The sequence below is a fragment of the Curcuma longa genome, chromosome 1 (assembly GCF_044706935.1).
Source record: "Curcuma longa cultivar G26 ecotype Majalengka, Jawa Barat chromosome 1, ITB_CL_G26_1.1, whole genome shotgun sequence".
NCBI lineage: Eukaryota > Viridiplantae > Streptophyta > Magnoliopsida > Zingiberales > Zingiberaceae > Curcuma > Curcuma longa.
The window spans coordinates 11,726,545-11,749,701 of NC_133861.1; the positions used below are offsets into that span (position 1 = coordinate 11,726,545).

The following is a 23,157-nucleotide window of genomic DNA, read 5'->3' on the forward strand; positions in this document are numbered from 1 at the left end:
ATTTTTTTTTCTGGAATGATTATAGGGTTTTGCTGAGTAAATAGCAAGTGGATTTCATACCTATAATTGGATCATCAATCTTCTTAAGCAATTAAGATAAGATGCTGGAGCACTTAAGATTCAAAACTCATATAGTATATGCTGAAGCGCCACATCAAAAACCATCTCACCTTCTAAATTTATTTTATAGACAGAATATAAAATCGAACTGTTCACCTCGGGATTAATAAGTGTAAATACTTCATCTTGGTTGAGTTGTTTTAGTCAATTATGGCCCCAAACTCATGCCGAGCATTCAATCAGCTTGAAAAAGTGCCAAATATTGCTGAAGAGATTAATCCTTCCACATACGGAAAAAACAAGAGGAGATTAGCAAACACGTGGCTGGCATTAAAATTTTGTACTGCCTGCAACTACATTTTCCAGCATTAATTAACCATAAATCGTAGGAATTTAAAGTCGGCCATTCAAATAAACAGAGAATTAATAGCAGAACTCAATGAGACAGAAATCTACTGGAAAGACATGTTAGACCTGAAACACACGGTAGAGATTTCACGTCTCAAACGATCCTTGCAATGTAGCACACTCAACATCAAACAAATTAACAGAAAAACCAGTAACTCAGAAGATTAAAAAAAAAAAAAAGATGATTTAAATGCAATAGTGAAATCCTCTTCCTATTGAATGGAAGAAAACAGGAGAGTCTGGTCTGTTGCTCTACCCGAACAAATGCAGCATACGTGCACGCTTAGACTTGGAAAAGATGAACATAGCAAATGAACCATTCAGAAATTCTTTGCATGATGAACACCCAATTTGTTCCATGGATTCATAGCAGCAATCAGGTAACATCTTTGGGTCTAAAGATTTATACAAGCATCTTACAGTTGCAAGGATAATCATTAACGTAAATAACCATTGTTTACTGAGTTTGAAGGTAATGAAACCACACGGCATCAAGTTATTGCTTCTGGATGATAACTGAATTAGCAAGGCCTGCTTCCTCAATGGTCTTGGATAAATCATTTAGTAGCTTAGGTGGAAAACCGACCATCTGTAGCTGATACGAATTAGATGCTCCAGGCCTCAATGCATCAATATAAGACCGTATGTCACCTACGGTGTGGTGGGTGTTAAAGCGTGCAACAATTCGAGTCCCATCTGCCAACCTCAACTGGATGGTGGTAGACGGTTTAGAACTGTCAACGGCCAGGGGGATGGTTGGGGAGGGACTATTACTGGATGTTGGGTTGGCATTGACAACTTCACTTGGAGAGCTGCTGGATGACCCAGTTCCTAGTGTCCTGCCTGCACCTTGAAATGGATTAAGGGGTCTCACAGGTTCCTGCCAAGGAGAAATGGTAAGGGAAACCAGGATTCAAGGAAACAAAAGGGCAATCTCAGAAATTTATGTTTACGTACAGAATAACTTTCTGTCCTCCTGATGAGATTGACATTTACCACAGACCTCCTGTCTGCTGGGGCTAGCTCCATTGGGCATTCAGACTTCATAATACTCTGGCACGTGAAAGACAAGAAAAGACAAGGAACATAATCAGACTAGTACAGATTCACTAAGAAAATGTCTCCTTGGATACTCCCATTATAAGTTAAAGATGGCAAGAGCGTAGAGAGCACTGCAGAAAATCCAAATGAACTGAAAAAATAGTAATGCTAGTGTAATAGTAGCTATAGTAATAAATTACTAAAAGTTCAATTTGTTGAAGAGGTACTTTGTCTGGATTTGAACTGTTGTTTGTGTGATGCTGGTGAAGATGTTGAACAACATTTGTTTGCAAAAATGAGTATTGCAAAGTTTAGATGGGGGCTTTATTAGACAATATAAACAGCTGTCAAATGTGGATTACAGGGGCAGATGTAATCTTTGAGGAGCAGACATTGGCAGGAAAAATGGCTAAATAGAATGCCTTGAGCACAGGGATGGACAGAGGTCAAATAAAAGGGAAAAAAAACAGAATGTTCAATGAAGAGGCAATCGACTCACAAGGGGAATGGCACCACAACCTGAATTGATGTAGATAAAATTCCAGCCAAGTCAAATCAAGCTTTTCACAAGGTGTTTAAAACACATAATCGATGTATACAAGGATGAGATGGCTTACAGTTAAAGGGCTGTGCAAATTTGCCAGTAAATCACCTTGTTACATGCCAGCCTTAGGATAAACTACTTTTGTTATATGTATATTCAGAGATTGGATGGAAGATAACTATTCTGGGTTTAACACCCCAGAATGGGTAAAACGTTCATGATCTTTGAAACTAGATGTCATGAGGCTGGTTTAATAACATATTTTCAAGAGGAAATGAATGATGATAATAATATTAGCATTACCTGTAGAAAGGATGCATTTTGGGGATCATCAAACCTCCTCAATGGGCCATCGTTGACTGTGAACCCATTGGTCCAAAAGTAGATATTGTGAACTATGTTCTCAGGCTGTTGAGGAGCAGCATGCACTGTTTCACCTGATAGTAGTCTGCCAGTTCCTGTAAAACTTCTTGAGCTTGAAGATTGACTAGGCTCAACTGGTCCTTGCATGGCTCCCATCTGCCTAGCTTGCTCAAATATTGCATCCACACTGTCACCATCTTTTGATGGATCTTGGACCAGCATTCCACTGCAAAATTAACTGGGTTATTTCTGTCCCCCAAAAAATAACTGGGTTATTTCTGACCCAAAAATAAATAACTGGGTTATTACCATACATACCTCAACAAGAAACTATGACTATGACAATAATCTGGGAATCCCAACAAACTGGGCTTAACTTGAGACACTTTTAAATTATGTAAGAAAAATTTCTTTGGTCTTCCTTTTACCTTTCTCAGTTCACATCTTCAGGAATAATTAACTCAAGGAGTGTGTTCACATTATTTAAACCTATTTTCTCCCATCTATCACTTATCAGGACTAAGCTTAATTGCTTAGGTATATATATTTTTATTTAATATGATCTAGTAACCCACATGTTCATTTCAACATACTCATTTCAGTTGTATAAATTATAATTGTCGTTCTAAATTAGCTGTCATTTAAACTGAGGAGCAAATGACTGCCTATTTCATATATTCATTAATCAAATAGCTTCACTAAAGTTAAAACACACTTTCGTTATGGAGCAAGAAATATGACACATGTGATCAGGTCATGTATTCCACCATAACAGACTGAAATCAATGTAATAGAAATTGGTATTCTAAGGCTTACATAGCATTTTCATTGTATTTGATATCCTAAAGTTACCATGTAGCAGCCCCACATGAACTTCCCAGTACTCATGCAAAACATCTTTAATACAAAATGAAGGAAGATAGTTGATTAATTACTAAAAGACTCATGAATGCATGAATCAAAGTTATGGAAAGAGGATGAGAAAATAATCATTAGCTGTTAAGAGCAAAATTGTAGAATTAAAGGCATGAAATCATTTCAATCCTTAAGAATGCATTATAAAATGTTTTTACGACTAATCTTTATGAATTTTGTGTAGTTTGGAAAGATAAGAATAGATATCACTGGTACTTCCAAACTCACTCTTATTTCAGAAATACACACTTCCAGAAGATGCAAACCATGACAATATTCCAAATGTAGCCCTGATTTGAATATGTAGTTAGCAGAACAGTTTGAAAAGCCTTTTGCACTTTTCACGTTGCAATTTTACTCACAAGTAGCATTTTGCAAGTGACTGCTACTACATTTACTTTGATAACATTTTGGGAAAAATTAAAATGCTTACTGACAGATTTTAATATTAGATTAACTGCAGAAAGAATATAGATATAACTGCTAATTATCCATCAGACTGAAACCCATATTCTTTGCAAATATTCAGTTAATTTGTTGCAACTAAGGATGCTCTAAGAAATGATCAGAAGCTCATGCATAGAGACAATATCATTAATTAGTAAAGACAGGACTTAAATTTTTTTAGAATTCATGATCTCCATAGACGCCCTTTGTATGGGTGTAGATTGCTTACTTGCAGGTATAAGTACAAAGATGAATGAAAATAAATGACAAAAAAATCATGTTTCAAAAAGCACTGCTATCTTTGACTCACCAGAATGGCAAATACATGCAATAAAAAACATATAGTAATAAGTATGATTCCAGTAAGTTGCATTAAGAATTGGTAAAAAAACTCACAGTTGAAGTAGAACCATAAGCATAGAGCCTACATCCTATAAACACATATTTGCCTCATCATTCAAGTTTCAACTCTCCTAGTATCAGTTATCTTTTCAATTATCTGATGTCATGACCAGTGACCATCATATATCACAATCCAACATGTTTAACTTTCTACCTATACTTACGAAAAAAAATAAACTTTGGTCCTGTCAAAATGCCTTGCTTGACTTGGAACATCTCATTTTAAGAGAAATCAGCTTAAGATCAACCTCGATTAACATAAGAATATGATAATACACACTCATGTAGGCAAACAAGACAGCATAAAACTTGCATCCAACTCAAAGGAACTTTATTTCAATTTGTAAGTCGCACATTCATCCTATAATGAATTATTTTCACACAAGGATATAAATGAGCTTTGTTAAAGTCTAGATGTATACTCATGACTGCAAATTATTTCACAATAGATATATTCAATTTCCTACAATGCAAACTCATCAAAATCAAACCACTGGGTGTAGAAGTTATACTCATCACTTTAACCAACTAAATCCAAAATGAAAAAACAACAGCAATCAACAATCGGCCCCAACAACAACTATATGGTCTCAAGTCTCAACTACATGGACACTTTCATACCACAAAGTTCTCTCAATGGCCATGTCACTAGTCAATAGTTCTAGGATTTTGTTTTTCTTACAGTAAATATATGTTATAGCTTCGTTCAAAACAAAATTTGTCCCAGCTGACTCATCCTAATTTTCCATGCTTCCACAACCGTTGTTTGAACATCAAACACAATCTCCCTATCATACTGCTGAATGTATAACTGTACTCCATATTATAAAATGCGACCTATCCTTCTAAACATATTGCCATTAATACACATTCTCATGAAGACTAAACAAATTCACATAACTCAAGTCATATATTAATTGCACTACCAGTACACCAGAAACTTCGAGAAAGCACAAAATTTTTGGCCAGTAAACTTGCCAATTAGGATAGAAATCAAGCAACCTCAAAGCTCAGAAACTTTTATGTAGAAAGATATTCATGTTCGCTGATGCAACTCATCCCCGACTATAAGCGCCACATTCCTAAATTAAATCAAGTTCTCAAATAATAAATAAATTTAATTTACATTCACCAGCACTTCAAAAATCAAATTTTCTATAAGAAATATTTTCAATTCGACAATTGACAACATTACAAGGAGATTCTTTCAGCAAGAAGGTTATGTCCAGAAAAGCAAAACCAATTCGAACAAATTTGGATCCCAATAATCCTTATTAGACAGGAATTATAAACAATTTTGCTCGTAAAGTACGTTTGACGGTAAGAGACTTCAGATGGCGCATAGGAGAAAAGAAGAGATTAAAGATAAGATAAACCCCGGATGCAATCTCAACCTCAATAATTTCACAGAAACTACATCTCCCAAATCTTTTTCATCATTCAAACAGACCTAGCTTCTATTTGTGAGACTACACCCACATGAATCCTGTTATGAGACGTCACAATCGAAAAAGCCAGCGTTGGAATCACCAGCCCTATCTTCACGCTCAAGAAACGGAAATCAATTAGAGGAATCGAACATACAAGGGAAAGGGAGATCAACCTCTTCTCTCCGCCCGTGTAGTACTCCTGAGGCGCGTCGGAGTCGCTATCGGAACCGTGGTCGGAACTCCGATTCAGATCCGCGAGGGTTCGGATGGTCGGCCTGCTCCCCGACGGCTTCTTGTCACCTCCCCTCGAACCCATCGCCGCGTAACGAAGTCTGACAGAGTAGCAGCTGGCTAAACGGAGGCGGTGGAAGAAGGCAGCAGATTTGACGAGGAATAGTGAGGCCTCCTCTTCTCGGGTTAGGCTGGTCACAGATTATTTATTAAAAAAGCCCTTTTATTAAAAATGCATTTTTATCAAATTAAACTTATTTATTTTAAATATTTATTAAAACATTTTTATAAATACATATTTATTAAAACACTTATTTATTTAAAAACCATTTTAAAAAATATTTTAAATGTATGTTTATTTTATAATAAATCCACATATTATCAAATTAAACTTTAAATAATATTTTCTAAAATTTAGTATATTAAGTTTTTATTTAAAAAAAAAATCTTATAAAAATTATGCACTTTTGTATTTTGATATTAAATCAATCTTTCTCATACTTTATCAAACACCTTGATTTTTTAATATTTTAAAAACTACCTCTAATTTGAATATTAATTTTTGTTTATCTACTCCGCTATGAATAACGTTTAAGCTTTGAATGATTCAGAGCAAAGAAGATTGAGTTCTACTATATAATTTCAAGACTTATCGTTAGAACTAAAATAAAGAACTTTGACCGTTGAACGAACCAGCTCCATGAGCGAGACGCATGATAAAATACTAAAATAATAATAAAAAGATCAAAGTTTTAATAAAATGATTATCTTAAAAGTAAATTATGATAGGTGAAGCAGGAAGCAGTCTATTTCAAGTTTAATATGATGATATTTAAATATTTAAATTATTAAAAAAATTATCATGAAAATAAATTTAATATAATTTGATATTAATAAAAATTTTCGTCCTTTATAGATAAATTTGTTATGTTTGATCTTACCTCAACACTATAATCTCTTGGATATCTACAATTTGAATCTCAACCACGGTATACTGCAAAATAAATTTCTTTCAATAGAAGTTAGGTCTAAGAAAGCCGAGTTGTTAGATCATCCAGTACGAGCGCTTTCAAATTTACCTTGATGTCTAATGAAAAATTTTTGTGGAGTCAGACTGATCGTCCCAGGATTAGTCAGTTATAAGAGATGGATATCTGGTACTAACTAAAAAAAATATTATGTTTGGCCTAGCCCCTGGAGCTTTAGTGTAGTGATCAGACACTCCAGAGGTTAATCAGACACTTAAGATTCGATTTTCAACTATAGTGCACTGCAAGGTATTTTTCTCTAATGGGATAACAAAATATTAGACACTTCAACGATTAATTAGACACCTACAATTCGATTCCCAACTACAACGCACTACAAGATATTTTTCTCTAATGTGATGACAAACCTAAGACGCTAACTATTCTAGATGAACAATCATAAATACTTCTTGATTTATTTGATGGGCAAAATATGAAATCGAACTGTCTATTTTGAAATTAGTCAGCTCCAAGACTTAGCCCTTCTAGCACCATGGTGCAACAGTAAGACCCCAATTGTTCGTCATCGTGTAAAAAATTGAGATATGTGAGCTATTGAGCCACCGAACTACTCGAATTTGCTAAGTGGGCAAAACAGGAGAAGTTCGTCCACTCTTTTATCAAAGTGTTATGTTTGACCCAAATGCAACTTTTCAATATTCATGGAGGGGTACTCTTCTATCATAGATAGTGCTAAATAGCATTCCATTCCATGTGGATGAATTCAGTGAGGGCATGGGATTAAAAATGATTTATGTGTCCTTCATTGCCACAGGGAGTAGGCACCAGGGGGCCTGCTGAAAAATGAAATCAAAGCAAACAATCAATCAAAAATTAAGGCTGTGAAAAATGTACTGCATGGCATTTCTTGCATTCCCTTTTTTTTTCTTTTCCTTTGACACAAAAATAAAACTTAAAATACCTTATCCACCTCCCTTTTTTTGCAAGCAGCAAGAACTTATCTTTCTTTTTCTTTGGGACCAGGAAATCAAGTCTTCCAACAGTGCTCACGACAACTCAATATAAAGCTATGGCTGCTCCTTCTGCCATGACACTCAGTTGGAATCAATTCAAAATTTCGAGTGCAAAAAATATTGTTGCCCCTTAACCAGCATCAAACTTAAAATCTATTATTTTTTAACCATTCTATGAGCTTTTGTCGCACCCATTGAAGCTCCCTGTGTTCTTGTGGGTGACCTTCTTCTGCTCTTTGCTTGTGCATGCTTTTTCCCCTAAAGGTGTGAAGGTAGAATTCATGGCCTACTTCTTTCCTCCTACAAAAACTTTCAATGAAGACAAAAAATTCCTTGTTAATATTTCAGTTCAAGCTTTGATTACTCTCTTTTTGATCCATGCAGCTGGAGCTTTTGCTCACCTCAAACCTTAGTGATTGGCCTGTGAGTCTCTCGCTCAATCTAAGTGAGCAAGGAAAAGAGACAACTCTAATTCTACAGGGAAACTAGCCAGAATCTATCAGGAACTCTTTCTCCAAATCCATCCCTTCAACACGTTACTTTGATCCATTCTGACAACATCATCCCATGTTTTCAGTCTCCTGCAGAATAACAACATATCAGGATTATTGCCACAAGAGATCGGGAAGCTCTCCAAGCTCCACAAACTTGATCTCTCCAACAATAACTTTCGTGGTGAAATTCCTGCTTCAGCAGGAAACTTGAAGGGCCTTCAGTACCTGTAAGTTTTCTCATGGTTTCAGTTTTTCAGGAGGCTAAATAACAACTTTCAGCGGAGCATTTCCTGTGCCTTTGGCAAACATCACTGCTCTAACCTTTTTTACTCATCAAATCATGAACATGCTGAGTAGCAGACAGTAACATGAAACTTCATGAAATGCTGAGTAGCAGACAGTGACATAATTGGAACAATAATTGGTTTTTGCATTTATTTTCTTTTCTTTTGCCTCAGCATTGTAGGCAATCCTTTAATTTGCCCAACTGGTTCAGAAAAGATTTGTTTCCAAACATCACCAGTGCCGATCTCCTCCAACTTAAATAACACTCGAGGTAAAATTATACAGTTTGTAGCATTCGAAGTGATGATCAAAATCTTGATTCTGAATATTTATTTCAAATTCTCTTTGTTAAGGTGTCTCGACTTCAGGAAAGCCAAAAGTTCACAAAGTTCTTGCATTTGCGTCCAGCTTTGCATGTGTAGCTGCAATCAGCCTCGTCCTGGGACTTCATCTCTGGTGGAGACAAAGGCACAACCACCATCTATTCTTAGATGTCAATGGTAACAAATTCTAACACCAGTGATGTCGATGTCGAATCCATAAGCTTCTCGAATCACTGGTTCTTCAGATAACTAGTGCAGCCGGAGTCAGTAATGTCGATGGCATTTGATTTGCAGAGCAACACAAGGAGGAACTCTGCCATGGAAACTTGAGGAGGTTCCAGTTCAGGGAGCTGCAAATTGCAACCAACAACTTCAGCAGCAAGAACATACTGGGAAGAGGCGGATTCGGAAACGTTTACAAGGGCAAACTGAAGGACGGGACGGTGGTGGCAGTGAAGAGGCTCAAGGACGGAAACGCCGCCGGCGGAGAGGTCCAGTTCCAGACCGAAGTGGAAATGATAAGCTTGGCGGTGCACAGGAACCTGCTCAGGCTGCGGGGATACTGCATGACTGCGACGGAGAGGCTCCTCGTTTATCCCTTCATGTCCAATGGCAGCGTCGCTTCCCGTCTCAGAGGTTGGTCGAGTTCATGGCAGATTTAGCGATTTGGCTTTGAATTGTTCTTGTCTTATAAATTTCTGCAGCGAGGCCATCGTTAGAGTGGCGGACGAGGAAGAGGATCGCGGTGGGGGCGGCCAGGGGGCTGCTGTACCTCCACGAGCAGTGCGACCCCAAGATCATCCACCGCGACGTCAAGGCCGCCAACATCTTGCTGGACGACGAGTGCGAGGCCGTGGTGGGAGACTTCGGCCTCGCCAAGATGCTGGACCACGCCGACTCCCACGTCACCACCGCGGTGCGGGGCACGGCCGGCCACATCGCGCCGGAGTACCTCTCCACCGGGCAGTCCTCCGAGAAGACGGACGTCTTCGGCTTCGGGATCCTCCTCCTCGAGCTCGTCGCGGGATCTTCGAGGGCCGCGAGCCAGAAGGGGGCCATGATCGAGTGGGTGCGCGAGGCGCACCGGGAGAAGAAGGTGGTGGAGGTGCTGGTGGACGAGGAACTGAAGAGGAAGGGGTACGACGAGGCGGAGGCGGAGGAAATGGTGCGCGTGGCGCTGCTGTGCACGCGGTACGTGCCGGGGGAGAGGCCGAGGATGGCGGAGGTGGTACGGATGCTGGAAAAGGAAGTGGTGCAGGCGGTGGCGCCGGATAGGTGCGAGGCGGTAGCGTCCGGGCGAGGACTGATGGGCGGTAGCGTCCGACGCAAGTTCGAGGACGGGTTCGAATTGCCGTCGGAGAGGTTCTCCGACGACTCGTCGTTGCTGGTCCAAGCCATGGAGCTCTCCGGACCAAGGTGACGTGTCTCGTCGGAGAAGAAAGCTTGACATTAATATCAGTTTTTTTCTAGCTGAATTAAGAGCAACAAAATTAAATCTTCTCCAATAATATTATTACATCAATTAAACTCATTTATCTAGAAGCAATTGATTCCCATAATAATATTTCAATAATAAACACTTTTAATATCCATGTTATCCAAAAAACACTAAGTAATCAAACATTTCAGATCCAAATAAAATATGAAAAAAGCAATAATATAATGTGTATTATAATTGAGAACAATCTCTTCAACCACACCAAAACAATAAACATAATGAATAAACAAGAGCAAAATAGCATTAACCGAAGAGAATTCAAAGTATAAGCTACCGTTTCCTTACAAGTTTTCTAGGTACATCTGATATTAAAGAACATATAAATAAAACAAAAATAAAAAACAAGCAAAATCTCATTTCAAACTATTTTTACAAAAAGAAACTTCTCGATAAGCTTATCTAGATCTCTGTGATCTCAAATGTCTTGGCATTTATTGTGAGGCATTGTCATAGTTTTCACTGCTTGAACTTACCTGCTCATTCTCAAGGCTAGTTCAGTGCGTATATAGGAACTTCATCCTGTCCCTGATTAACATTTTATTTCTTTACCCTGATCTCATCAACTTTGGACCTGGGCGAAACATACTCAACGCAGAAACGACTTTCCCTGAACTTCCGTTGAGGATTCAGCTGCATGAAGAATCAACATCCTTGCAATGCACCACCTAATAGATAGACTTGCATGGCCAAACGAAGATGTAGATGTTTGAGTCTTGCAACCAACGTGAAGCCGAAGAGCTGGAAGGGAACAGCCACATTAGTTGAAAAAATAAGTAGAATCCAGAACTTCTCTCACGTTGAAATCTCCCCGCTCTGGCAGCGGTGGGAATTCTAAGTCTGGAAATTTTTGCTGAAAGCTCTCCAATAGCTGCAAAAAAAGTACATTTGGCATGTCAGGGGTTGTCCTCAAAAGGGTAAGGATAAAACAATTGGCATTGCTAAAAAGAAACTTTTCACTTCAAGATGCACTTGGTTATTCAAGTGGTTGATGCTTGAGAGTACTGACAGCACCCAGGCAAAACAACTACATTTGAGCTATTCCGACATTATTAGAAGAAGAGGCGTAGACAATGAAATTACATTTTCCAATATAGGCTTCTCATAGAGTTCCACAAACTTTTCACGAAGAATTGTATTCATCTGGTCGACATTGCATGCATGTGTCCAGAATGAATCATGGACTCCTGCAACAGAATAAAAAGGATGTATAATCAGCCACTTCATGGATGCAGTAGAAAAGAACTGTTCATTTAATTATGTAAAGGTGTCTTCCGTAACAAAAGAACAAACCTGCAAAGCTTAATCCTGCTCTTTTACAGGCAACTGCAGTCATCATCATGTGAGAGCCATCAAGAGAGTGAACAAAGTTTGGGGGAAATGCTGTTCTTTGCCGTTTCACCATGACCTATAGAAGGAACAGGAAAGTTCAAAAGTTAAGCATCTAAAAGCTTGATCAAGGATCAAAGAAGAGGTCATGCTAATATCTTCAGCTACAGGCAAAAAAAATTGGTGAAAAGAATAGAAGCAGACCTTGTCAGTTTCCTTTTGTAAGGACACTACCTGAAGAGATGTTCTAACCTGAACGACATTGTTAATGTATATGGAAAGATTAGTTAATGCCCAATAAAGAAGAATGAAGACTGGAATCTTGCATCAATAGCTTCAAGTATGACTTACAAGCTGTGTTCCAAGTGCACGATATGGCTGAACTACAGGAAGTCCAAGAGGACTAGTCCACCTCACTGCATGGTTTTTCGCAGCAATAATCTGTAGAACAAGACAACTCAGTTTAGTGCTTTTTCCAGCACTTAGGTTTCTAAAAATATGAAAGAAAACACAAGCATAATCATCAGTGTTATCAAAAGCTAGTACCTAATTTTATATCAAGGAAAATTATGGTACTATGTCAATAGAAAATTGTGTCCAAGGAAACACGATATTCAGAGGAAATTTATTTCAGAAAAAGCATGTCTAAGACAATATGCAATGTAGTTTTAGCATAGTTCAAAGTAGAAGAAATAGCTAACTTAATTAAATCGAATATGTGAAATTTATTTATTGTCTCAAATATATTTTTGAATTTTTGATAGGTATTAAATTGTGAACTGGGTTCCTATCATAAGCAATGTCAGTAACTAATCTCACCCACCATACTTAATGATTTAACAGCATTTTCAACATCTCTATCCAGAAAGCGGCCTTAATTGGCTAAAAATAACCTTAATTGGCTAAAAGTAGCCAGTATACTTGAGTTTTAGTTCTGAAAAGCTTTGTAGTATTGATGACTAATTAACTAATTACAAACCTTCGCACAATCACCAAGCCAGCTCATAATACAACGTGCAGATTCGAACATCTCCCCTAATGCAGTCAACGTCGTCTGTACAGATGATCATAGATACTCAGATAAACAAAAACAGATGATCAAGATACTCAGATAAACAAAAAAACATTCAACAAAACCTAAAGTACATAACGAAAAGTGTAAAGTGAGAAGAGGATTATTAATTACTTTGGCAGCATAACTAGCAGCGCTCGATAGTTCTTTTTGATCAGCAATAACACCACGATCCTTTAATCTTCTTTTTATTTGGTCTCGAGCTCCAATATAAGTTACGCCATAAACAGATGTCATGACAGTCTGCTTCACCAACTTCCTATCAACCTTAATTAACAGAAAAACAATTACAAAGGAACAACCAAGTCTAATGCATGGTTAACAAGAAAAGAAATCCTCTATTTCCACATACTTCTTAGAAAAGAACTATCAATTCATGTTAGAATCAACAGTCTACAGATGAACAACCAATAAGTGTTCTTGCTGCAAGTTCAAACTAGATACAGCAAAGTATTAGGACAGTGTAGACCAGGTAATGTACAAACCTGATCAACTATTAGTCTAGCCAGTAAAGCATCTGGGTTTTCAGCAGGATCTTGCTGTGCATCTCGTTGCATGATTTTTCGGACCCTGCATTATATAAATGATATTCAAAATAACTTCTTTCAGCGTTCCAAAATGCTAACCAATGTCAATTTCAATTAGACAATATCCTTGAAGATTTTTCTCAGTTGAAAGGGTAGTGGAAATGCAAAAAGTTTAAGCAGTAGATTGCAAACTTTTAATTAATTAGTAGCTCTAAGAGGTGCAGAGAAGCTAGAGGAGATAATTCAAAATAAGTTTCAAATATGTGAGACATCTCACTGAATAATTCAGCTAAAAAACAATTAAATTCCTAAACTGGAAAGCTGCATATATGTTGCTGCAACAGGCAGCCCTTTGTGTACAGTGCACACTGGACAGGAGAAAATAAGAAAAAAGGTGAATTTTTGCACATCCAACACAGTGTAGGTGTCCCCTTAAGAGAGAGTGTGACTATGTTATCCAGCTAACGGAAACCACTTTAAAAAAGTGGACAGATAAAAAATACAGTGGTTGAATACTTACTAAAGCATTTCATACAGTGGTCTTTCCGTCCCTGCTAAGATTTCAGAATGCATATATGGTTATATGCAGTATGTGTTGACCCAGCATAGCAAATATGTAGGATAGAGGTGCATATGTGCTCGGTATTAAAAACATATTTATAGTAACAAAATGGCTAATATGTAACTAGTAAAGTATATTGATAAACATCCAATTCACACTTCCCCATTTCCACATAGAAAAATATCCATGTCAATCGTCTAATCAAAACCCCATGAAATATATCAATCAATATTAATCAACAATGTTCTATCATCATCGTCGTCGTCACCATCATTCATGATCAAATCGTATTTGTACCAACTATTTGGGGTGGCTATACCAATTTTATCCCTACTTGATTTGCTACCTATACTAAACATTCATACAAGATTAGCAAACACTCGCCTTAGTAGCTATTTCCCTAGTTAATGTTCATATTATCTTGTTTCTATATTTACCCAAGGTGAGCATGTAGGGTGTAGCAACATTAGATTGCTCTGAAATAGACATCGAAGTTAGAGGCTTTTGGAGATTTATCAATGCTCATTGAGGATTTATAGTTTGTTTTATCTATGTTTTAATTAATTAATAATTTCTCTTGGAAATTAATTGATTGCTATATTTTCATTTTAAGTTTCTTAGTATGTACCTAAAGGGACACCTTGGTGCAATGATAAAGTTGCTCCTGACCTTAATGGCCACAAGTTTGAGTTGCAAAGATAACCTCTTGCAATACAGAATAAGACTGTATATAATAGACCTAATGTGGTTTGACCTTTCTCCGATACTCGCATTGGTAGGAGCTTCGTGTACCGAGTTGTCATTTTTTTTCTTAGTATGTACTTGAAAAGCCCTTTAGAATGAACAAACTCATTGTAATTGTATTACTACCAAGGTTTGAAATTTCAAAGCATGCAGAAATTTCAATCTCTAACTAGAACGACTCTATCATACAGTGTTGTATGAATTCAATATTGTTTAATTGAATTATTAATAAAAGCAGAATTAATCTTAGTAAAATTTGTATCTTTTAATTAACTTTTTATTGAAATAAGTTGTTTATTGAATAATTAATTACTTTATTAATATATGTTTGGTATTTTGTTTATATTTATTGATTAATTTAATCACTTTAATAACTAAAAAAACTTGCAACCACTGGGTTTTTTTAACTTTAGCCAATTGTAACTTATATACTTCTTTTGTTTCATAATGATTGCACATAACAATGTCAAATAAATATATTGAATAAGTAATGAGGAAATTAGACATTCCTTGGTTTTCAATAAACTAGGATATGTTTTGCTTTGAATTTGCAACATTATAACACTATTAAATTAGCAAGTGCGAAAGGCTTTGATTATTAAACATGTAATTTTATTTGAAATGAATATATATTTTTACGTGTTTATGTAATTGTGTTTGAAATTTATTCCTATTATTTGATAAGAAATTTGAGTATTAAGTATCACTTTGTTTTATTTATTTTTTTATAAACATAAATAATTTTTTTGAATGTAGCGAAATAATTTAAAACTCGCTCATTTGGTTTTAATTAATTTTGCTTCTAACTATAATTATTAGATGAGTAAAAAAATAAAGAGATATAAGATTTTTCAAATTTTAGTATGTAAAATATTATATGTTAGGCTTCAATTAGATTTTGAATTTTATAATTACATATATTTAAATATGAAATTTCTAAAAAATATATATAAAGTTAGATTGAATCAACTCAATCAAATTTGAAACATTTAGATTTAAATTTTTTTAATAAAATTAAATTCACAATTTAAATTTTTTTATACTTTCAAACTGAAATTTATAGATTTTTAAAAAAAATATTATCAAATCCATTCAATGCATGCATATTGTAATTATCATGTGTTCCAATGACCTGCCCCGGGGCATAGTTGAGTTAGTTACGACGGAGCAGACTCGCTAAAGTGGGTAAAGGTTGAATCTCGACGAAGCCAAGGCAATGCCTCCTCCGTCGTGACCAACTGCAGCTTCTAGATTTACCTCCTCACAGATGGTCATGGGACCGACCGTGTGGAGCCACTGGGATGGCAGATTCCGCCTTTTGGTGAAATATGTTTCAATGACCTAAATTAAAATTAATAAAATAAATTATATTTTAACTTAATTCAATAAATTTTTATTTAATCAAAGTGCTGTGCCATGTACACATATTATAATTATCATATGTTCCAATGAAATAAATTAAAAATAGTAAAATTAATTAATTAATTAATTTCCACTTAATTAAATAAATTTTTATTTAATCAAAGTACATGGAACCTCATCATTATGGACATATTTTGTGTTACTTTCCCTCTTCCCTCCCATAGCTTCCATCCATGTAAACTGACCCTAAACATTTCAAGTTGAATTGCATAGCCTCTAAATACTTGGCATGTCAGGATAAAATTTATCGATCCAACATAATATTACTCAAGCGTCTAGGAAAATAAGACAAGAAAAATGAATCAAACACAATTAAACAAGTTATCGAAGTAATTGAACACTAAACAAATTATTGAAGCACAAGATCGTACCCAGCAGCTATGCCCGAGTAAACATCTGCAGGCTTGTCTCCATCAACTAGGTTTACCGCAGCAGCTCCAAACTAAATTCAATTTGAAGTTGAGTTAATTAAAATTAAAAAAATGTTACATTACATAAAAAGAAAGAAATTAGATGGTATAATAAAAAAGAAAACATGTACACAATATCAGTTATAATTTGTTTTATTAATAGAAGCAATGCTCTCTGTGGCCTCAAATTAAGCATAACAGTATTTAGTGTAATATTCTGACTAAATAAGAGATGCAGATAAAAAGCCTACTAAATATGAACTGCATAAGGACCAAAAGAACTAAAAGTAATCAAATAAAATATCTACAAATACAAACACAACACAAAAAACAAAATTCAGCAAGAGATGGTAGCAGCCAATTCCACCAAAACATTGAATGTCAAGACCCTAGTGCAGCATCGACCATCATGTCATCTGCTAGGAGATGTGATGGGATAGGAAGCCAACAGCTACCATCAGCACAGAATACCTCTATAGTTGTTGACGTCTCCCTGGACAATAGTGTCATGCTCGATTGAGAGTCATGCATCATCTTCATGTGAGACCAATCAACACCAAAATAAGGCTTCCAATTTCAATAAGTTCTTTCTTAGTAAGATCAACAGTTAAATCTTAAGAGAAAATATATTTAAAAACTTTCAAAAGATAGGTTCTACTCTACTTTGCTTCCGACTTCATCAAAATGAATATTACTTTGATAATAAAATCCTTTACAAGAATGCAATTTGCAATAACAAAAGAGAGGCTCTACCTTATCTCTTCCTAAAGCTGCATAGTGTTGAAGCCCATTACAAGATCCATCCTGAAAAAAGAAATAAAAAGCTTCAGGCACTATTTTTGATTGCACAGAATAACCACTTTTAGTAACAAAATAATACCAAAGCAAAACACACACACACACACACACACACACACACACACACACACACATTATAAAACTCTAAAGTATTCTCAATATCCATGCACAACTAGGTACTCTTTTCACAAACATAATATCAGTGCCAACTATTAAGATTCAGCATAAAAAATTCCAAAGAATGTTTTTGTGACTGTTTGTTGTTCTATGAACTCGAAATTTTTACTATCTAATTGTTTCGCCAAACTATTTAAATCTATCTCCTTTAAATTTCTACAAAAAAACAGGAGCATTATCTTTGCACTTACTTCATACAAAACATGTTCTGTTACAATAATTCAATATATAGTGGTCTACCAATTGTGAAGTCTGTTTGACACCAAGCAATTGTCCATCAGATAATGTAGGGAACTGATGTTCACAAGTTCATATTAATTCACCTTTTACTAGTGGTATCAGGGTTAACAAGAATGGTTGGGACAAGAATATCAACTTTTTTCATACTTTAGGTATCCATATAACTATCATAAATCCTTCAAGTGACCCTAACCCACCTTCCTTTCTCTTTTCTGTTCTTTTTTTTCTTTATGATTTATTTTTCCTTTTTTATTCCCTTTCACTTTCTTTCATTTTATTCTCTTCCAACATTCCTAAATTTCCCATAGGTTTCTTGATCCCAATGATTATAGAATCCTAATTCACATGTATAATTGAAACATAATAGCTAATATAAAACAAGTCATGATTTTCAACTAGAGCCTGAGACTAATCAAAGGCAAATTATTGTCTCATTTAAGCAGAGAACATGAAACTAGAATACTCATGCACCTGATGTACAGGTATGTGTGAAATTGTAGTTTCTGGAGAAGAGTTTCTTAATGCCTCAGCAAGATTGATACAAACTGACAGGCATTGAAAGGGGTCTTCAGCACCTAACCACCAACGCCCACCCTCAAGTGGTCTATCCGCAGAGTCAAATATATCCTCCAAGTGACTTTCTGTAAATGCTATTCGACCATCATAAGAGAACTTGTCCACTCCACTGCCATATAAATTAGCTAAATGAATTTTTAACCAACGTAAGCCAGATTTTCCAAGTGGCTTTCCCTCTGCAAACTCTAAAATTCCTCGGCATAAATCAGAACCAAGATGGTTTAGGTAGGGGTGCATTGGATAAGCACGCCCTCTGAAGTCCAGGTTGTGTGGATAATAGAATTCCTCCTCATGTTCCATCTTTCTAGCTACCTGATTTCAAGAATAAAGGATGAGCTCATATTTTAGGTATAAATGTTGGTAAAGGAACTTACGGAAGTAATACAAAAGGTATCTTCCTACAGAGAGTTTAAGTTCCACATCACAGCTTTGAGAATGTCTTTCATTAATTTTCTTCCTAACAGATCTCATTTTCAACTTCCACTCCCGAAGTTCAGTCTCATCTTCAGTATCAGGTTTCTCAGGAAGAGGGATCTGGAGTTGGATAATATAAAGATAGTATCAAGTTACATTGTCAAAAAAAATACAAAAAAGTGTGTATCAAAGATAATATAAAGAGCCAAGAAAAACTCACATCTTCACGGTCAACCAAGCCAGCAAGACATCCTCCACTGGACCATATTCTTTCTACAATACCAAGTACCCTTTTGTTTACCCTCCATTTAGTACTACCAAGCATGTCCAGAGCCTGAAATATGTACGATTAGTTCTCTGCTAATTCACAGAATACCTTATCCTAGACAATAACCATCCCCAAATTTCTGAGTAGGTGGAAGCTGTTGTACAGATAACCAAAAAATTGTTGCTAAGTAGGCTCTTGCTAGCAACAATACAAATCATTAGCAAAATGATGCAAGTGTCATAAGAAGCTCGTGCATATTTCAATCATGCATTTCCATATGTGAAAGCCAAGCATGGTATTTCAATGAAAATACCAAGCACTTTAATGGAAAAGGCCACCATCAGGTTAAAAAGAAAAAGACCAACTATTTTCAATATGGAGAGTAAATTATCATATAATCAAAACTTTACAATTCTAGATGCATATATCAATGATTAGGGAAACCAAAATAATAGAACGAGTTCCAATGAAACATTAACGTGAATAAAAAAAATCTTGAAGATAATCAATGATGTGGGATTTGATCCAAGATTAAGCATCAATAGACAATGTGTTTACCAACTCAGTCGGCACCATTAAGAAAATATTCTTGAGTTTATAATTGCATGAGAAATGTACAAGTTTTCAAGATATAAAACCTCAAAGATAGTCTGCAACTGCTTTCTTGGAGCCCTTTTAACTGCCTCTTTTTGTTGTCTTGCCCCATGTATTCTCATTACATAAGATGGTAGGAAAAAATGTCCTCCTTTATTGTACCTAAAAGACCAAAATGAATACATTAATAAGAATCTTTCTTTTTAGAAAACTTATTATTAGATTGATGAGGAAAAGTGACTAATTAAATCAATAGTCAAGCATTACTGGCAACAATAAGCACTTACCCCGTCCAACCTACTGGAGGCACCAACATAGGCATGTAACGCATAACAATGTGTGGTGCCTGTTAAACAGAATTTGTTTAGAACAAAAAATATTTGTAAGAAACATTGCAAGAGTAAATATCACAAATGAAAAAGATGAATAAATTATCAAACTAACCGTCTTGTCTAATCCTTGCCGAACTAATGGATCACATTCGATAACCCCATAAAGGCGGCCAGGCTTTCTGTAGATAAAGAACTGATATCAGTTTATGGAAAATAAATGATCATTCACCATCTTAAAAGGAGAACTAATATCAAGAGCTTTACTGTTGATCATTTATCTTAGTTCTGTGGCAGTGTCTGAATGCAGGTCGAATATCTACAAGGCCATCTGCTGACTGGCTAGCACGGGGGTGTATATAAGCTGTCTCCAATAATAGGTCAATCAAACGGCTCCCAACCTAACAAAAAAATGCATGCAAATGAAGCTAAAATTATACAGCTGATACAATATGATATTTCTAAATGGAAGAAGTTATACCTTGGCATGAATATCTAGACCCCAAGGCTTTGAATCATCTTGGCTCTTGACAATCTGCGTTACTTGGCGAAGCTTCTGCTTCTTTATCAAAGTTTTTACCTTCTTCCTCAAAAACTGTTGATCCTTTGTCACAGTGTCACGCTGCTCTTCTTCAGTTGTTTTTTTCTTACTATCTTTCTTTTTTGTCTTTTCTAAAAAACTCTGAATTCTAACCTGATCCATGCAGAAGTGTGCACAAATTAGACCAGTAGAGCTAAATGAGCACAAGAAATTACGTATTAACCAAGGAAACTAGAAATTATTATAGTAGCATTACCATATCATACCTCAAATATACAATTCAACAACAAATGGAAACATAAAGCTAACCAAAATGACTAAATGAATATTATAATACTTAATTACCATCCAAGATCAACTAGAATCAAAATGAAGAGATCTGAGAAATACAAGGCATAAAATTCCATCTGATAACTGCAATATCAAACCATTAAGAGGCAGTAAATTTCCAATTAGAAGCAACATCAACGATCATTAACCTGTAATATTCTGACTAAAGGTTTTAGCTTCTGAACCTCATAATGAATTTTATGTGGTCAAAAATAATAACATCAACAGCTTCAATTGGATACACATGAGACAGATGGGCAAGTTGATCGGAAATGAGGTACAATTTCATTCTGCAATAAACTGTAAGGTTTATATACTTGATTTGATAAATTTTGTTCCTGAAGGCCTATGCACTTTTGAATGGATGCACATTTTATTTGAGTTTGCTAAAAAAAAGATATTGACCACATTCTTCTTAAGATCAATTTGAATTTCTTGCTGAGACCCTTACTGGTGATTATATGACAACTTGTAAACCACAGATCAAATTTTGACTGGTTGAAGCTCCGGTCTCATTTATAAGTACCAAAAACTAGCATATCCGCAAGATGAAATGCAGAGTCAGTTGGCTACTTGTCCCATACAAATTAATTAAAGCGATGCCCCATGATAGGGGAATCTGATTGTGGAACTTGCTAAATTTTTAGTCTCAGTTCTTCCAAGCCTAGTTAATAGTCGATAAGTAAATGCAATTATTTTATTTGCATAAAATAGAATAGAAATTTACTGTTTCAAAAATGGAAAGATTTGAATGTTCAACCTTTGTAGGATCAGAGACTGGGTTTAGAAATTTTTAAAATAGGCAATATGATCTTATGATTGCTTCAAAATGATGACAAACCTTTATTTAGAAAAGACTGGGCCTTTAATAAGAAGAACAATTCCTAGAACTCTTCCTCAGTGATACTGATACTCCATGCTCTTATATTAACTAAGATTTGCTAATAATTTAGTTTTATTAAATAAGATGCTCAATATGTTCAACAACCAATTGAACAGGTTAGGATTCCAATTTTCCAGAAGGAATATGCAACAGACTTCACTAGAAATCCACAATTTGAGACAAATGTCATTGTCATCGAGTGGAGCCTATTAAGCTTGTATTACCCGACCTTAACAGACGAGCAAATTAGGACTTTGTAAGAGGGTCATCTAGTTCTTGAGATTAATTTAGCATAAGAACCATAAATATTGCAGATAGTCAATGGACAAAAATAAATAAATAAATAAAATGGAAATATCTATTTCCTGAAATTAATTTAGCATAAGAACCATAAACGCAGAAGATAGTCCATGCACAATAAATATGAAAAATATGAAAACATAGCATAAGAAGATATTAGCACCTCTTGCTCAATAGCCTCACCAACACTGCATGCAGCCAGACCTACGCGGACAATCCCATCTCCACTGCCCGTCATTAGAAGACTCATAAGCTTGTGCATGGTGATGATTGCCATCTTATCTGCTGGAAGGAGAATGAAAAACGGAGCATATGGTAGCTTTGTTTGACCCTTACACCTTTCCTGCTCTGCAGCTATCTCATCCCTGAATGGTTCAAACCAGTTCAAGAACAAGGACTTGACGTATGGCAAATTGGGGGCTAGCTTTTTCTTGCACATTTCCATCAAGAGCTCCTTATACTCTTTTGCTGCGGCCTCCCAAGCTTCAATCTCCATCTTTATTTGTCTCTGGCGTAGAGCTGCATCCTTGGCTGCACCTTTTCCTTGTATCTCCCTCTGTGAGTGCTGAAACTGACGGTTCAGCTTAATCTCAGAAATAACCCCTTCCACCTTGTCCTTGCCTCGGCTAACGTCATTATTCTTCAACTGAAACAAGGGCTGCACCTCCCCACTTATCGAGATATCTTCATCAGCATCAGTAAAGACAGCCTCCGCCTCGTCCACATCAGAGGAAGAGACAGTCTTTGCGACGCTGGAGAAGCTCCTGGAATTCGAAATAAGCTCAGATGCCCCCAAAATTGACGGATTCATATGCCATAAATCCGGCAAACCATCTCCATCCCGTCGGTACCTGGTGCCCAAGAGCTTAGCAGCTAGTGGCGCATCCAAGAACTTAGCTTTCTCGCATGGGGATGAATTTGGAGAGGAACCGAGACATCCTGATACGGAAGGGTGCGTTTCCGACCGGCCACCAGGCAATCTGAGGTTCCGAGAGGATCGGACTCCCGTTCTTGCAATGCTGCGCCACATACCTATGCTACCCAACGACGAACTGCAGTCGTGATCTCTCAAAATGTCAGCGGTCCGGAGAAGGTTCACGAATCTTAGGTTGATGAGGCGGCGCCGTGGAACAAGAAAGGCGGCGCCTTCGTGCGCACAACAGACGCTGCCCCTTTTTTCTTAAACCCTATATCAGTCTCT

At 36.3% G+C, this 23,157-nt stretch overlaps 2 protein-coding genes and 1 pseudogene across 4 annotated transcripts; 1 reads left to right on the forward strand and 2 right to left on the reverse strand.

Annotated features, from left to right (window-relative positions):
• Window positions 1-653: 653 nt before the first annotated feature.
• LOC141830322 (plant UBX domain-containing protein 4-like) lies at window positions 654-6,025 on the reverse strand. 2 transcript variants are annotated; one of them, XM_074717777.1, is made up of 4 exons: window positions 5,784-6,025; window positions 2,357-2,642; window positions 1,426-1,521; window positions 654-1,348 (listed from the first exon to the last, which is right to left on the reverse strand). In XM_074717777.1, the coding sequence occupies exons 1-4, from the start codon at window positions 5,924-5,926 to the stop codon at window positions 965-967; spliced, it is 909 nt and encodes a 302-aa protein (XP_074573878.1). In that variant the 5' UTR covers window positions 5,927-6,025; the 3' UTR covers window positions 654-964. The 2 variants fall into 2 exon arrangements, with proteins under 2 accessions (XP_074573878.1, XP_074573871.1); XM_074717770.1 differs by lacking the exon at window positions 5,784-6,025 and adding an exon at window positions 5,575-5,665.
• A 1,337-nt stretch (window positions 6,026-7,362) lies between these two features.
• LOC141824225 (protein NSP-INTERACTING KINASE 1-like) lies at window positions 7,363-10,365 on the forward strand (annotated as a pseudogene).
• Window positions 10,366-10,694: 329 nt separating this feature from the next.
• On the reverse strand, window positions 10,695-23,092 carry LOC141829986 (DNA-directed RNA polymerase 1B, mitochondrial-like). 2 transcript variants are annotated; one of them, XM_074717451.1, is made up of 19 exons: window positions 22,120-23,092; window positions 20,384-20,596; window positions 20,170-20,303; window positions 20,018-20,084; window positions 19,861-19,919; window positions 19,618-19,735; window positions 18,932-19,045; window positions 18,700-18,831; window positions 18,193-18,609; window positions 17,260-17,310; window positions 16,468-16,538; window positions 13,327-13,411; window positions 12,956-13,108; window positions 12,749-12,823; window positions 12,121-12,210; window positions 11,974-12,021; window positions 11,734-11,848; window positions 11,524-11,627; window positions 10,695-11,311 (listed from the first exon to the last, which is right to left on the reverse strand). In XM_074717451.1, exons 1-19 carry the CDS (start codon window positions 22,984-22,986, stop codon window positions 11,201-11,203), a joined length of 3,024 nt encoding a protein of 1,007 aa, XP_074573552.1. In that variant the 5' UTR covers window positions 22,987-23,092; the 3' UTR covers window positions 10,695-11,200. The 2 variants fall into 2 exon arrangements, with proteins under 2 accessions (XP_074573552.1, XP_074573562.1); XM_074717461.1 differs by lacking the exons at window positions 10,695-11,311; window positions 11,524-11,627; window positions 11,734-11,848; window positions 11,974-12,021; window positions 12,121-12,210 and having other exon boundaries at window positions 12,956-13,100.
• Between the last annotated feature and the right edge of the window lie 65 nt (window positions 23,093-23,157).

Coding starts and splice junctions, on each gene's coding strand:
- LOC141829986 (XM_074717451.1), bottom strand. CDS start 22,986: ATGTGGCGCAGCATTGCAAGAACGGGAGTCCGATCCTCTCGGAACCTC. Junction 12,211..12,748: donor GGCTTGGTGATTGTGCGAAG/GTTTGTAATTAG, acceptor CTTGTTCTACAG/ATTATTGCTGCGAAAAACCA. Junction 11,628..11,733: donor AGCAGGATTAAGCTTTGCAG/GTTTGTTCTTTT, acceptor ATTCTGTTGCAG/GAGTCCATGATTCATTCTGG.
- LOC141830322 (XM_074717777.1), bottom strand. CDS start 5,926: ATGGGTTCGAGGGGAGGTGACAAGAAGCCGTCGGGGAGCAGGCCGACC. Junction 1,522..2,356: donor AAAATGCATCCTTTCTACAG/GTAATGCTAATA, acceptor TTCACGTGCCAG/AGTATTATGAAGTCTGAATG. Junction 1,349..1,425: donor GGAGGACAGAAAGTTATTCT/GTACGTAAACAT, acceptor TCTCCTTGGCAG/GAACCTGTGAGACCCCTTAA.